The sequence below is a fragment of the Malaclemys terrapin genome, chromosome 4 (assembly GCF_027887155.1).
Source record: "Malaclemys terrapin pileata isolate rMalTer1 chromosome 4, rMalTer1.hap1, whole genome shotgun sequence".
In the NCBI taxonomy this organism is placed as follows: domain Eukaryota; kingdom Metazoa; phylum Chordata; order Testudines; family Emydidae; genus Malaclemys; species Malaclemys terrapin.
This window is the reverse complement of record NC_071508.1, coordinates 11,194,642-11,209,110: the sequence shown is the minus strand read 5'-3', so window position 1 is coordinate 11,209,110 and position 14,469 is coordinate 11,194,642. Positions and strand designations below refer to the sequence as shown.

At 39.8% G+C, this 14,469-nt stretch overlaps 1 protein-coding gene across 4 annotated transcripts in view; it reads left to right on the top strand.

Moving 5' to 3' along the window:
• Window positions 1–14,469, top strand: part of RAP1A (RAP1A, member of RAS oncogene family) — a 71,970-nt gene that overhangs the window by 41,577 nt on the left and 15,924 nt on the right. For all 4 annotated transcript variants that reach the window (XM_054025782.1, XM_054025780.1, XM_054025781.1 and 1 more), the window contains 3 exons: window positions 6,659–6,742; window positions 11,374–11,442; window positions 12,707–12,763. In XM_054025782.1, the coding sequence (XP_053881757.1) occupies window positions 6,686–6,742; window positions 11,374–11,442; window positions 12,707–12,763 (183 nt within the window). In that variant the 5' untranslated portion in view covers window positions 6,659–6,685. The remainder of the gene's footprint in view (window positions 1–6,658; window positions 6,743–11,373; window positions 11,443–12,706; window positions 12,764–14,469) is intronic.

Here is a 14,469-nt window from a genome sequence, read left to right as displayed (position 1 = left end):
ACTACCGAAAGTTAAGGGTGGAAATGAATGATACTGTGTCTAACTGAAACCTAAGGGGAATTTAGATACAATGAAATTATCCAAATGAAAAATTGGCCAGGATATTGCATAGTAATAATGCCTGCATGAAAAGCCCCTCGCACTCTGTTGGTGCTGTATAAACAGATATTAATATCTTACAAACGTGCCATGGATAATTAATCCATGTAATGGGCTGTATAAGTACCTAGATTAATCACAAGAGGTCAAGATCTTGATTTCCTGTTGCATCCCCCCAAAAAAGTAACTGGAAAATACTGTAGAAAAGTGAGAATTCTGGTAATATCCCTATCTGTAACTTTCCCACATGTGTTTTTGACTATAAAAAAGAAGTGAAAGAATTCATGGCTTAATCTAAGCCTTAACTTGATTACCGTGCTTTTGAATGGGAGGGACTAGAGTGTGGTGTTACGGAAAGGAAAGGGTAGGCTGGATACAACAAGCTGCTTTTATACTTCCCTTAAAAGCCATTCCCTTTTAAATCCTAAGAATAGATCTTGCTCTTGATATTGCCCACAGTTAATTAACAAAATCCCCCTTCTTTTTTCAGTCCAACATGATGGTTTTGAAAAAAGGAAGCAAATGTTGCTACTCAGGGAAGTTTTCAAGTGGAAGAACTTATGTAAATAAACCGTTGTCACAACTTAAGCCAAAAAAACATATTGCTGGCTAACTTCAGGGTATAAATATTGTTCATCTGGTTTTAGATATTTAGTTGCCATACTGGGGGAATCCTGCACAGCTTGCTTTTAGTTTCACAGTTTTTACAAAGTGGAAGTCTGTGGAAGTGGCAGGTGCTCATCAGCACTAGAGAAACAGCCCCAAGTTGTGTAAGGATGGGCACCCAAAGTTAAATAAATAAATTAATGGAGATATCCTATCTCCTAGAAAGGTCATCGAGTCCAGCCCCCTGCCTTCACTAGCAGGACCAAGTACTGATTTTGCCCCAGATCCCTAAGTGGCCCCCGCAAGGATTGAACTCACAACCCTGGGTTTAGCAGGCCAATGCTCAAACCACTGAGCTATCCCTCCCCTCAAGTTAATTTTGATCTCAAACTCTGACTCAGGTTCCTCAGCTGTAAAATCTGGGTGGTTGGGGAGGACAGTGATACTGAACATAGGCAAGATCGGAGCTACAGGACTTAAGATGTTCACAGCCACAGGTAGGTGAGTAAGGATTTAGGTCAGTGAGTGACGTGGTTATACCAATATAGGTCTGTAGTGTAGGCCTGGCCTTAGTATTGTTTGTATTTTGCAGCTTTGGAAAATGAGGCTCAAATCAAAATGGTGGTAGGTGCAAAATCATGTAAATGAATTTGCAAAGAAAACTTGGATGTATCTTTATTCTCAAAAATGGCGTACTGATTTAAAACAAAACAACCTCTGTCTGTGTCAAGTTTGGGTCATAAGAAGAGGTATTGTGGTCCAATGGATAGGGCACTGAACTGAACGTAAGAAGGTCTCCCCAATGACTTGTTGTTTAACAAGGTAGAGAGGACAAGGTCAGGTATTTTGTCAGTCTCTGGGTTGTACAAACTTTAACTTGCCAGTCCAGTGAGGACGTACTGCTCTCCCTTTGAAAAGTGCTTGCATCTAACGTTGTCAGTGATTTTCTGTATTCTCAGTGTGTTCTTTGTGTTGCTGCTGTGCTCTGGCTCATTAATAACTTAGGATGCTCTTGTGATTTTTGTGCCATAGAACTCAACCTGCCTTAGTGTTCACTCCTCCCTTGCTCTCCACCACCACCACCAAAAAAAAGGACTTGTCTTTGTAGGATCTAATAGTTAAGATCAGACTTTGTTGCTCTCAACTCCTGGTTTGCTTTGCTTTGCTTTCCTTTCCTTTCCCTTCCTCCATGTTACCAAGTCCGCTGACACTATTTCCAAAATGCTAATATAATAATAATAATTAATGGAGATATTCCCATCTCCTAGAACTGGAAGGGACCTTGAAAGGTCATCGAGTCCAGCCCCCTGCCTTCACTAGCAGGACCAAGTACTGATTTTGCCCCAGATCCCCAAGTGGCCCCCTCAAGGATTGAACTCACAACCCTGGGTTTAGCAGGCCAATGCTCAAACCACTGAGCTATTCCTCCCAAACCAAATATCTCCTGTTTAGTTAGAGTTACGCAATTATATACAGAATTATGAGGACTATTCACTTTAGGCCATTAAAGATCAGATGAGGCACAGAGGGTATTAAACCTGCTTTTAACAAGGAGGGGAAAAAAGGGAGTTCAAGTGATCTGATACCACAGCAAAGGGGGCGTAAGGATACCTAGAGAGATGAGTAGATGACCATTCTGACTGCTATGGTAAACTGGCCTTGGGACAGAGTTCCTGCCCAAAGCAGGAGGTGGAGTCCCACCTGCGGAGATGGATTTGGTTTGGCCTAGGTTTAGCAGAGTCTTATGTGAATTAAGAGGTAGAGCCTCAGGCCAGTGAGGCCACACAACATGGCGTAAGGCTTCTACTAACGAATAGCACTTAGCACGTTCAAAGTGCCTTTCTTCCATACATCCCCAAGTGCTTTAGGAAGAAGCCTCATTGTACAGAGCAGACTAAAGCGCAGAGAGGGGAAGTGACTTGCCTGAGGTGTGTCAGTGATTCCGTGGCAGAGCTGGGAGTAGAACACTGGAGTGTTGACTCCCTGTCCTGTGCACCAGTGAGCACAATGACTCATTAGACACTCTCGTATTCAAGAGAATCAGCTGCAGCTATTTTTTCAATAAGAGCTGCTGGGATAACCCTGCAGAGAGCTAGAGTGCTTTATCCATAGGGCCCAGTGAGCAGAGTTATTTGCAAAGTATTTTACTCTTTTGTGTGGCTACAGATGCATCGATTGTTAAACACACTAGCCACATACTAGAACTGATGTGACAGCTGGAGATTCTGATTTGTGTCCAGCATTCATGAATTATGTATCTTTGTTTAATTAAAAGGAAGTGACCAGAGGAGTAGATGGGATTTGACCTAACAGGTCTCTTCTCTCTGATTTCTGATTTGTATTATGCATCCATTACCACATGAGCATGGATGGATAGTCTATGGCAGGGGTCGGCAACCTTTCAGAAGTGGTGTGCCGAGTCTTCATTTATTCACTCTAATTTAAGGTTTCGCGTGCCAGTAATACATTTTAATGTTTTTAGAAGGTCTCTTTCTATAAGTCTGTAATATATAATTAAACTATTGTTGTATGTAAAGTAAATAGGTTTTTAAAATGTTTAAGAAGCTTCATTTAAAATTAAATTAAAATGCAGAGCCCCTCGGACTGGTGGCCAGGACGGGCAGTGTGAGTGCCACTGAAAATCAGCCCGCGTGCCGCCTTCGGCATGTGTGCCATAGGTTGCCTACCCCTGGTCTATGGTTAAGGCATTGGTCTGGGACTCGAGCAAACTGGGTTCAGTAACTAGCTCTGCCATAGACCTGTGTGACCTTAGGCAAGTCACATAATCTCTCTGATTCAATATCTGCATCTATGAAATGGGGATAATACTTCCCTACTTCACAAACGCGTTGTGAAGATAAATTTAGTGTTGTTTGAGCATTACTCAGATCCCACAGTGAGAGCTAGGTCTCATTCAAAATGCTAATTTTCAAATAATCTTACTTCTGCAAAGAATTCCTATAGGTTGTTACTGCATTGGCTCCTTAAAATAGTGACCAAGACTTTAGTTTTATTATTTTAGTTATAAAGGGCATTGATACATTAATGGCCATAAGATGTAGCCTTCTGTATAAATCAATCTGACCTAAAAATGTTTGTGGTTCATTCCTTTGTGGGTTTTTGGTCTCAGAAGACAGGACTTCAGAGATGATACTTGCAGTAAATAATGGAGCATAATTTTCTCCACTGACATCGTGTGGTAGAAACTTCTAGCTAACACTGACTGGGAACCCCATTGCAGATAATCAAATGTTTCAAATTAATGAGTAAATGAACGTATAAACAAAAAACCCTATAGTATCGCATTGCTAAAATTACTTGTATTTATTTCCACAAGTGTAGTTTAATTTTCTGTGGCACTGTACTAATCTATTAGGATATATTTTGTTAAATTAATATAGCTTTAGACGAACATTAACTTCAGTGATGAGCTCATTACAGTACTCTGAGCTGTTAAAACTCTGAGCCTTAAGGCCTTGATCCAGAAAACCTCTTCCACCGCCATTACACCACACACACACACACACACACACACACACACACACACACACACACACACACACACACACACACACACACACACACACACACACACACACACACACACACACACACCCTGCATGCTTTGCTAGATCAGGTATAAGGTTGTGAGGAAGGTAGAACCATTGTAAATTTTAGTAGCTTAAAAGCGAGAAATAAATAAAACACAGAGATTGTTAGGCAAGATCAATTTTTTGTGTGTGTGTTACCCCAACATTGGATCACAGGTCAAGCGTGTTATAACAAGGGTTAAAATGGATTATTTAAGGAGCAGGACTGCAGTAGGCAGACATATTGCACTGTAGGAGGAAGCTAAGCCTCTTAGCAGTACACCAGGGTCTGATTGACTTCTCTGTCACAATCCTGCCACCCAGTTATCGTAGGGCAAAATGTTATAAATGTAACCTTCTAAACCAAAGGCTTATCCTAAAGTGACAATCCAGTCCATCCCTACTGTTCATAGCTAGTAAACATAATAGGCTAATTTTCAAACATGCAGATACTATAATCTGTTCACACCTTTGTACGTATTTTGGTTTGTGCATGCAGTGTCTAACCTGCACATGCAGATTATTGTTTGAGCGAGCTAGATGTGTTCAATAGTGCATGTACAATTTTGCATGCACACTTCCAAAATCTTGCATGTTTCCATCAAGGCTGCTGTTGGTGTTTTTTATAGTGAGGGACTGTTTGATCCTCTAATTGAAACATATCAGACCTGTTTCTGTATCATCCAGCCTGCTAATTTTAGGTAATGCCTTTAGATTTGTCTCTGTCTTCTACTATGTCAGTTTTGAACTTAAAACAAATGGGGATGTACTTATGGATTCTTCATCTTGTTCAAGAACATAAACTCCAAGTAATTTAGCTACAGGGCATCTTTGGAGTTCAGGAGAAGTTTCCCATCAGTAGTACTCTGCATTCATAGAGCAACTTTCTTGTCAAGAATTTGTGTGTTACAACCTTCACCTTAATTTTATGGACGTATAAACTGAGGCACAGACAGGTTATAAATGACCTGCCCATGGTCACAGAGTGAATCAGTGGCAGAGCTGGGAACACAGTCCATGCCCACTGTGTACTGTTAATTCCAGTGAGCAAGTTGGTTTATTTTTATATCCTGCTACAGGGAATAAATCTTTATTTTTACAACAAATCATAAGATTATACCTAGAGAGGCCTATAAATCATGTGGCAAAGTTAGTCTGAAATCCCTTTGAGAAACTAAACCTGTCCAGTTTCATAGCATTCATATTTCTGAATCCTTACTTGGGAAGAAAGTGCTATTTTACTGGGAGAAGAATGAACAGATAATTAGCTGGTGAGGTCATTGTTTGCTTGGGCTCTGTTGATGGGGCAGCCAAGCCTGGCTTATAATGTAAACATAGTGTAAAATGTTTATTGCTGGCTTTGTCATTCTCCTTATTTGTCAGGGCATCTTGATGAGAATGAGAAATTTTCTTGTGCTGCATAGAGAGTTGAGAGATTTCCATAAAAAGGCACAGGCGTTGCTTGGAAGAGCAGAGAGGTTTCTAACTTGGCAGCAGTAAGTTAGGCCTGACCTTTTTCAGAAAGAAAATACTGACCTCCTAAATCATTCCCTGTTGCGGGTGGGTGGGTGAAGTAAACTCTGGTGCTTATAGAATAGAATATCAGGGTTGGAAGGGACCTCAGGAGGTCATATTTCACTGGTTCAATTTTCTTGTTTAATTGCTTGTAGTTTTATGCAATTAAATGTTGGAAGGGTGAAGGAAAGGTACCATAAGCAAGTAGTAATATTTTGTGCAGCTAGATTTTTAGGGAAGAATTGTTTCCCCTTCATGGATGGATACATATCAAATGCCCTTTTATCATTACAACAAAACATACCACCATAATAACTCCACATTTGACTCTCTCTCTTCCCAAACACCTGAAAGAAAAGACTAACTTTGTAGTATTCCCAGAAAGTTAACAGGTCTAAGTTTTGGTGTCCCAAGGGAAGAAAGGAATTCCAGAGTCAGACTCCTCACAAGTTCCCCGAAATAGGTGAATAATTGAAAGTCTGTAAAACAAATAAAGGTAAATCCCAGCCTGTATTATAATATTGAACAGAAACAATAAAAAGACTTTGTACATCTACCAGCATCCTGGTGAAAACGTGGGTTTTTAATTTATTTTTTTGAATTTGAAGGTTGCTACACTGAGTACAGTAAATTACAGCCATCAAAGTACACATTTGCTTGGGTACCCAGATTTAAAATAAAAATCTTTTTGCTGCTGCTGAAGAGATTTTTGTATTTAGCTATACAAAATAGTCTATTCTACAAATAAACGTGCTATGACAGCGGTTCTTTGGGAAAACACGTAATGTTTCTGAGGTGGTGCTTGCAAACATTGCTCCTAGTTCCATGCTTTCCCCCTTGTTTTTCAGATTGCCTGTATTTGAACAGACCACATCATGCGTGAGTACAAGCTAGTGGTCCTGGGTTCAGGAGGCGTTGGGAAGTCTGCTTTGGTGAGTGAGTGTTCAGTATCTGATTTGAAAATTGTGCATTGGAGGGCAGTATCAAAAATTTCACCAGTGTGTCATTGCAAATAGGATTGTTTTACACTATCGGGACACTTTTGTTACTTTCTGCATACAATAGTTGATTGGATTACTGCTATTGAACTGCTCAAGTAGTTGTAAATGTATTACATTTAAAATGACCAAATCTTTAAAGATGGAGCACTGAGATTGTTTTCACTGAAAACAACTTACGCTACTATTTTATTTTCAGTTTACATGTATATAACCTAGCATATAAATATATATTTTGTAAATTGCAAATGTGTAATCCTAGAATAAAATGAAGCACAGAGTATTAGCTTGAATGCTAGTGAATTGCTGATGCCTGAGGCGCAGGGTAGCTGGCATGCCTCGAAGGCTGCATGTTTCCCATTGCAGGTGGAACTAGACTGAAACCAGTGTGGCAAGAAACAGCCCACTGGTAGTGTAGAACAGGGGTTGGCAACCTTTCAGAAGCAGTGTGCCGAGCCTTCATTTATTCACTCTAATTTAAGGTTTCGCGTGCCAGTAATACATTTTAACGTTTTTAGAAGATCTCTTTCTATAAGTCTATAATATATAACTGAACTATTGTTGTATGTAAAGTAAATAAGGTTTTAAAAATGTTTAAGAAGCTTCATTTAAAATTAAATTAAAATGCAGAGCCCACGGATCGGTGGCCGGGACCCGGGCAGTGTGAGTGCCACTGAAAATCAGCTTGCGTGCCGCCTTTGGCATGCGTGCCATAGGTTACCTACCCCTGGTGTAGAAGGATAACTGTGGACTGATGGTGCTGCTCACTCCTAAATATAAGTGTTGCTTCTCACTGGTTTGTGTTGCAGTGCTGACAGCAAAGCCAATGCACTGTAAATGGAGACTTCAGTCATTTGTTGTAGCTGAGCATGTGGTCAGCTATGTATCACATATCTAAATCAACCAGCTCACTACTGAAAGGAGTAGGCAGGGAGGAACTAGTGGGAACTTATTAAAAAAAGCAAATTCACCCTGCCACTTAGGGGTGGGAGTAGCTGTCCAATTGTTTTTAATGTAGGAAACAATAAGGTGTTAAGGATAGTAAGATTGTTTTCTCTTGCATCCTTTCACTTACACATGGAGATGAAAAACTGATGTACTTGGTAAGTTACTTGCAGAATGCAAAGGGCGAGTGAGAGAAGACATGTGGTGTAAAGCATATCAGGTTGTTAAACAATACATTTGGTTTGATGCACTATTTAATTGATTTCTCCATAATAACCTGTGGTATCATGCAGGTGTAAAACTTTATTCTTAAAAATGTGTTTGTATAAAACCCTATTCTTCCATGGTAACTTCAGCAATTAATAATGAAGCTGTTCCCCTCCCTCACCCCCATCGTCCCCTAGGATATGTCTGTTTTTCCCATCAGGAATATAATATTTGTGAGTTAGGAGTCCTGTGATGAGACTCTGTCTAACCTGCTGTACACACCACTAAAATGTCAGACAAATGTCAAACTTTGAAGAAGTTTCCTGAACACTTGTGATGTAAAATCTAAATCAGTTCAGTCTCGCAGCTTTTTTTTATTTGAAAAACAAACTTTTGTTTTTCCAAATATTTAACCTTTAGGTAAAAGTTAGATTTTTTTTTTTCCAGACTCATTAATTTTCATATATTTTCTGTGGACGAATAAACTTGTTTTTTGTTTGTTATAAGTGATATGTATGATGGCCTGATTCTCATCTCACCTACAACGCTGTAAATTGCGGGTGACTCCATTAATCATCAGCTTTGTACCAGGGATACAACTGGAGTGAATGAATAATAATATCCAGTGTATTTAATGTGAATGTGCATGTCCAGTGATCAATAGATATTTGGTAAGCTAAATGCCATTATTGACAGTATATAACCGTACATTGCATTGCATATGGAAATATTGATCCAACACGCTGATAATGGGGAACAAAAAATTAACAAGAAACAAGTCAAGATCTGATGGCATTGAGCAGTAATAAAATAGCAAATTATTTACAAACAGCAATCAGAAGAGAGGTTCTGAGATGGGTTTTAAAATAATACAGTGGAAGAGATTAAAACAGAATAGAACTATGGTATTTTGCTGCCAATAGTAATCTTGAAATTTCTCCCTCCACTCCTCCCCCACCCCCCCAGTGACCTAAACTAAAATGACTTATAAAGAGGCTGGTATTGGTATTCAGTTCTGTATTTGAATGACAGTTTAGAATACAATGTTCTAGCACCTTTGTGGTGAAGACTAACTTACAAACATGGGGAAACTATTAACAGTATACAAATGAGATACAATTGTTTTTTTTGAGTCATGACTGGATCACAGTTTCCAGTGTTAGCCTCTTAATCAAAAACAAAGTCTTTGTACCCTTTTTGGTAGTAACCATTAAGAAGTCTCGGGATATAATCACCACAATCTAAAGGAGTTCTGCCTGTTGTGGTAGGGCTTCTGTTGCCTTCTATAACACCATGGCTGATTGCATTACTGATCTCATTTAAAGTGGGATTTCTGGGATCCTCTATCTGAAGAGACTTTTGAGACAACAAACATACAATGTGATAGGGAAATGGTAGAGAAGAAGAGACTTTAAGTCTTTCTAGACCAGTAGTTTTAAACCTTTTAAAAATTTCAAATGGAGGTGCATACTGTATCTCTTTGGAAATGTTAGACATAGTCTGCAGACCCACAGAGGTCTGGGGGCCACAGATTGCAAACCACTGTTCTAGACTATAGAATGAGTTTAGCTTTTGAGTGAGGGTGCATGCCTCTCATCTGCAGGAAATCTTCTCAAGCATGAAAGCTAGAAAATTGTTTTCTTGCTACTTTAAAAGAAACCAGTGGGTGTTTTGTACTCTCCAGAATACAGTGATGCCTTTTGCAGACATCTGGCTGTGTGCGACTCTTTCAAAATCTGAAACCATGTATTTAGGAGCAAAAGCGTGTGTGTGTGTGTGTGTGTGTGTGTGTGTGTGTGTGAGAGAGAGAGATGAGACACAGAGGTTGTTACGTCAGAGACAGATTAGCATTAGAATTTAGTAGTTCCTGGTTCACAGACCCAAGTTTATCTAGTAGATTATGTAGCAACATCTGATTAAAACAAAATATCCGCCACTCTGAAAGTAGAGCAGTTCCGAATTTCTTAAATACACCTCTACCTCGATATAACGCTGCCCTCGGGAGCCAAAAAATCTTACCGCGTTATAGGTGAAACCGCGTTATATTGAACTTGCTTTGATCCACCGGAGTGCGCAGCCCCACTCCCCCCCCCGAGCACTGCTTTACCGCGTTCTATCCGAATTTGTGTTATATCGGGTTGCGTTATATCGAGGTAGGGGTGTAGTGACCTGCGGAGATCTGGCTGGTCGCACTTGGTGCTACATTCTCCTTATTTCCTGCTATTAAATCACATTAAAAGAAGCTAAAAACCTCACTCTTCTATGTAAGCAAATGCTGTGGTTGTTACAGGGATGCTCTGCAATCACAAATGGGAGAGGAAATATCAAAAGCACATGCCTTTCTATTAAGATATGCTCCATACTATGAAAGACATTTGCAAAGCCCTGGAATAGGTGAAAGTGAACTTCTTCTCTCTCACAGGGCAAAAGTAGAAAACTGTAGCGTGGTTGGTGGAAAAGCATAAGTTGCCATCCAAAAGCCCTAAAAGAACAGCTAAAATATAGGGTCCTTTACAAATTTAAGAAAAATACTGGCTATCCAGACACCAGCCATGTCAAAAGCTTCCCATCCTAGTTTCACTCTGAGCGCGTGCATAGGGGAGGAAAGAACTTCAGTTTTGAAATGAGTGGTATCTCCTTTCTTCTGTTTTAATATACATTGTGGTTGTTGAATGTGTGGTGCACTGTTCTAGTTGGTTTTTATTCGTTTTTGATTTTTATAAAAACAATTACAATTACTAAAGTTGAATGATTTACAGATAATTTCTAAATCTGTCATTCTGAAATCTTGCTGGATCTCTTTGTCAGTATTGACATTTGATTTATTTGTATTACCTTAGAACCATGGAGTCCTAATCATGGACTTGGACCCCACTGTGCTAGGTGCTGCACAAACACAGAGTACAAAAACCCTGTCCCTGCCCTAAAGAGCTTACTGCATTTTAATGAGACTGAGATACTCTAAATGAAACTTAAACTTCAAATACAGAGGCTTTCACAGATCTACTTTACAGTGTTGCCACCTTTCCGGATTTTATTGTGAGTTTCACAGTATTTGGTGGTTTTCCTGAAGGCCCAGTTCCTTTGTGAGATTTTTGCGAGACACTCGCTGTCACTTTAAAAAATAAGTTTCTAGCCCTCATGGTTGCTGAGAAATTCTTGAAAATATGACAGTGCACCTAGAAGATTCCAAAACTTAAAAAAAAAAAAAAAGCCCAATAAACCCACATTTTATTATATTTAAAAAAAAAAAAGATTTTTAAAGTCCTGGCTCGTGACTCTGAATGCTTGGATTGGCAATACTGATGTGATGCAGAATTTATACTATTCTGGTTTTGAAGAGCTGCTACTTGAAGGTCAGTAGGCCATATCTGAGTTTATTCTTGAACTGTTTTTTCTCGCTTTTTTTTCAGACTGTACAATTTGTTCAGGGAATTTTTGTTGAAAAATATGACCCCACAATAGAAGATTCATACAGAAAGGTACAGTATAAAATGATGCTATTTTCTTTTCTATCAGCCGTTTTAGGGCCTGATCCTGTTGTGGTGTTTTTTCTTGTTTGTTTGTTTTTAATTCATGCAAACCTTCTCCATGTCCTGGGAATTTTGTCTGAGTAAGAGGTGTGAGTTTGGATCTGTGTTAGTATAGTGATGCTGGCTTGTTAGCCTCCATGCGGCTGGAACCCTGTGCCTGTATAGAGCACTTGATCCATGCACCTGGTTCCCTGTGTGTCTGTAGAGCACTTTGCAGGATCAGGGCCTTAGGGTATGTGCAATAAAAGACCTGTGACATGGCTGCGACTGGCCCAGGTCAGCTGACTCTGGCTCCGGTTGCTGGGCTCTACAGTTGCAGTGTAGACGTTCGGGCTTGGACTGGAGCCTGGGCTTTGAGACTCCGCGAAAGGGGAAGGTGCCCGGGCTCCAGTCCAAGTCTGAACGTCCAGACTGCAATTTTTAGCCCCGCAGTCTGGGCTCTAAAACTTGGTGCTACAGGATTTTTTATCACCGTGTAGCCATACCCTTAATGTCATGCAGACTTAGTTCATGGTATGCTGACATAACATTGATTGCCATTTAAAAATAAATGAATCCGAATTTATCATGTCATGGCGTTTACTTACAGTAGGAAACGTTGCAAAGGAAATAACCCAAATATCACAGATTTAAGCACTGAGGTATAGTCATGGTTTTTAAAAAACAGACCACTTTACTTTTTAGTTTAATGAGTGTTGCTTACTTTGAAGGCATATGACATTTTTCACTGCCTTTTTGGAAACGAGCTTGCAGTTGCAAAGCAGAAGCTCTTGTTCAAATCCTTGACACAGAGGCTTGATGTAATTTTATCCCTAGAGCTGCATTCTCCACTCAGATTGATGTAAAGATAAGAATAATTTAGAGATAAGAATAATTGTTGTCACAATTAAAGGCTCCACACCAGAAAACGAAAGGAAGTGGTGCTTTTTGTGCATGACAATTAAGTGAAAAAATTGTTAAAACCTTCGTAATCAAGAGTTGCATTTTCTGGAATTACCCTCTTTAATCTGAAATGATTTTTAGTAAGTGGAATGCTTGGAAAATTTAACAAGTTTGAGTTTTTTTTTTTTTTTTTGGTGGGTTTGAGGAGGAATGAAGGAAAACATAAGTTAAAGGGCTCTTCGGTTGTAATTCTGTATGTCTCACACTAGCACACTTTTGAGCATATGCCATTTTTTTTCTTAATGTTGCTTGTTTCTTCCTTTTTTTCCAGCAAGTGGAAGTAGACTGCCAACAGTGTATGCTTGAAATCCTCGATACAGCAGGGACAGTAAGAAAAATCTAAAATATAGAATTTTTAATGTTAAAAATGAGGTTGGATTTTAAAAGGATTTGTCAGTGAAATTGCCCTGTCCTATCAAAAAGAAAATGTTTGATCAACTGTTGCTGCACTAAACTGCAGTGTTTTGTTAAGTAACCCAAAAGCCAATGTGGTGAATCTGTCACCTGAACACCGCCAAACCCAGGAAAATTGCATACAATCACTGTGCTCTCGAATGAATTCACGTAGGAAAATGATAAAAGACATAAACACCCTATCACCTGTGGGGAATGCTTTTCACAATGCGATCCCTCTATATCTGACCTATCAGTCCTCATCCTCAAAGAAAACCTGCGCAACAATTTCGAAAGATGAGCCTGGGAGCTTAAATTCGTAACTTTGCTAGATACTAAAAAGCATGGTCTTAATAAAGACACTGGATTTATGGTTCATTACAACAAGCTGTAACCCACTACCCCTCCTTTTTTGTCCTATGATTATAGGGGTTGAATGGTCTCTTACAATACGTGCTAACTACTTTTACACTTCTGAAGAAGTGAGGTTTTTTTACCCACGAAAGCTTATGCCCAAATAAATCTGTTAGTCTTTAAGGTGCCACCGGACTCCTTGTTTTTTTGTGTGGATACAGACTAACACGGCTACCCCCTGATACTTTTGCACTAAACTACCTGTTTGATCTTGTATGTAGCTGTGATACTCTTAGTACCTTTCCCAGACTGGAAGAAGAGCTCTGTGTAGCTTGAAAGGTTGTTTCAAGTTGGTCCAATTAAAGATATTACCTCACCACCATGTCTCTTTAGGGATTGTAGATGTTACCCAGCTGAATTTCCCTCACAGATGGGATATGAATGGATTAGTGTTCCTCCAAATTCTAAATACCTTATCAACTCTGCTTAGGAATAAATTGATATCTTCATCCCCAAATTCTAGCATCGTGTTATAATCATTTGTAATGTATTGTGGTGGTGCCCAGAGTTCACAATGTGCTGAGCATTGTACAAACACACACACACAAGATATGGTCTCTACCCCAAAGAGCTTGCAGTCAGAGATATGAGGGATGGTAACAAGCTATAGGAGGACAAAGGTGGGTGGGGGATGACCATCATAAAACCACACCATTCCATAAGCTAACAATGGGCACGACTTGAAGGTCCTGAATCATTGACACTGTGTGATTTTTGTTTTGTTTTGTTTTAATTCCCCCCCCACCCCCCAAAAAAAACAAAGTTCCCTGTCAAGCCACTGCACTTGGGCCTGCTTCCTCCTTTCTTAGAGAACCCTCCTCCAACAAATAGGACCTTACACGTCATGGCTCTTCCTCAGATAGTGCTGGAAGGGACATTCTTCTCCTCCTTTGGGAATCCCTTCCTGCTCAGGTCAACTGCCCCTCATGCTAATTCTCTGTGCTGTCCAGCTGTTCCATGTTGGGGGAAGCCCCTGTCATCTCCCTCCTCCTAGCATCTACTGAGAGGTGAGCTTCCTGAAAGCTCACCAAGCCTCTTTATCATCCTGTGGGAGGGTGTCACTAAACAAACAGACTTTAATGGTTGAGAACACTATGGGAGGAGGATCTGCTTTTTAAGAGTTTGAAAACACAATTGCTGTTTGTTTTGGGAAGCACTTGGACCATGATGTTGAAAGTAGCCCAGGCAGATAGAAATCAAAGTATGGTTAAAATTTCTAGTGAAGGT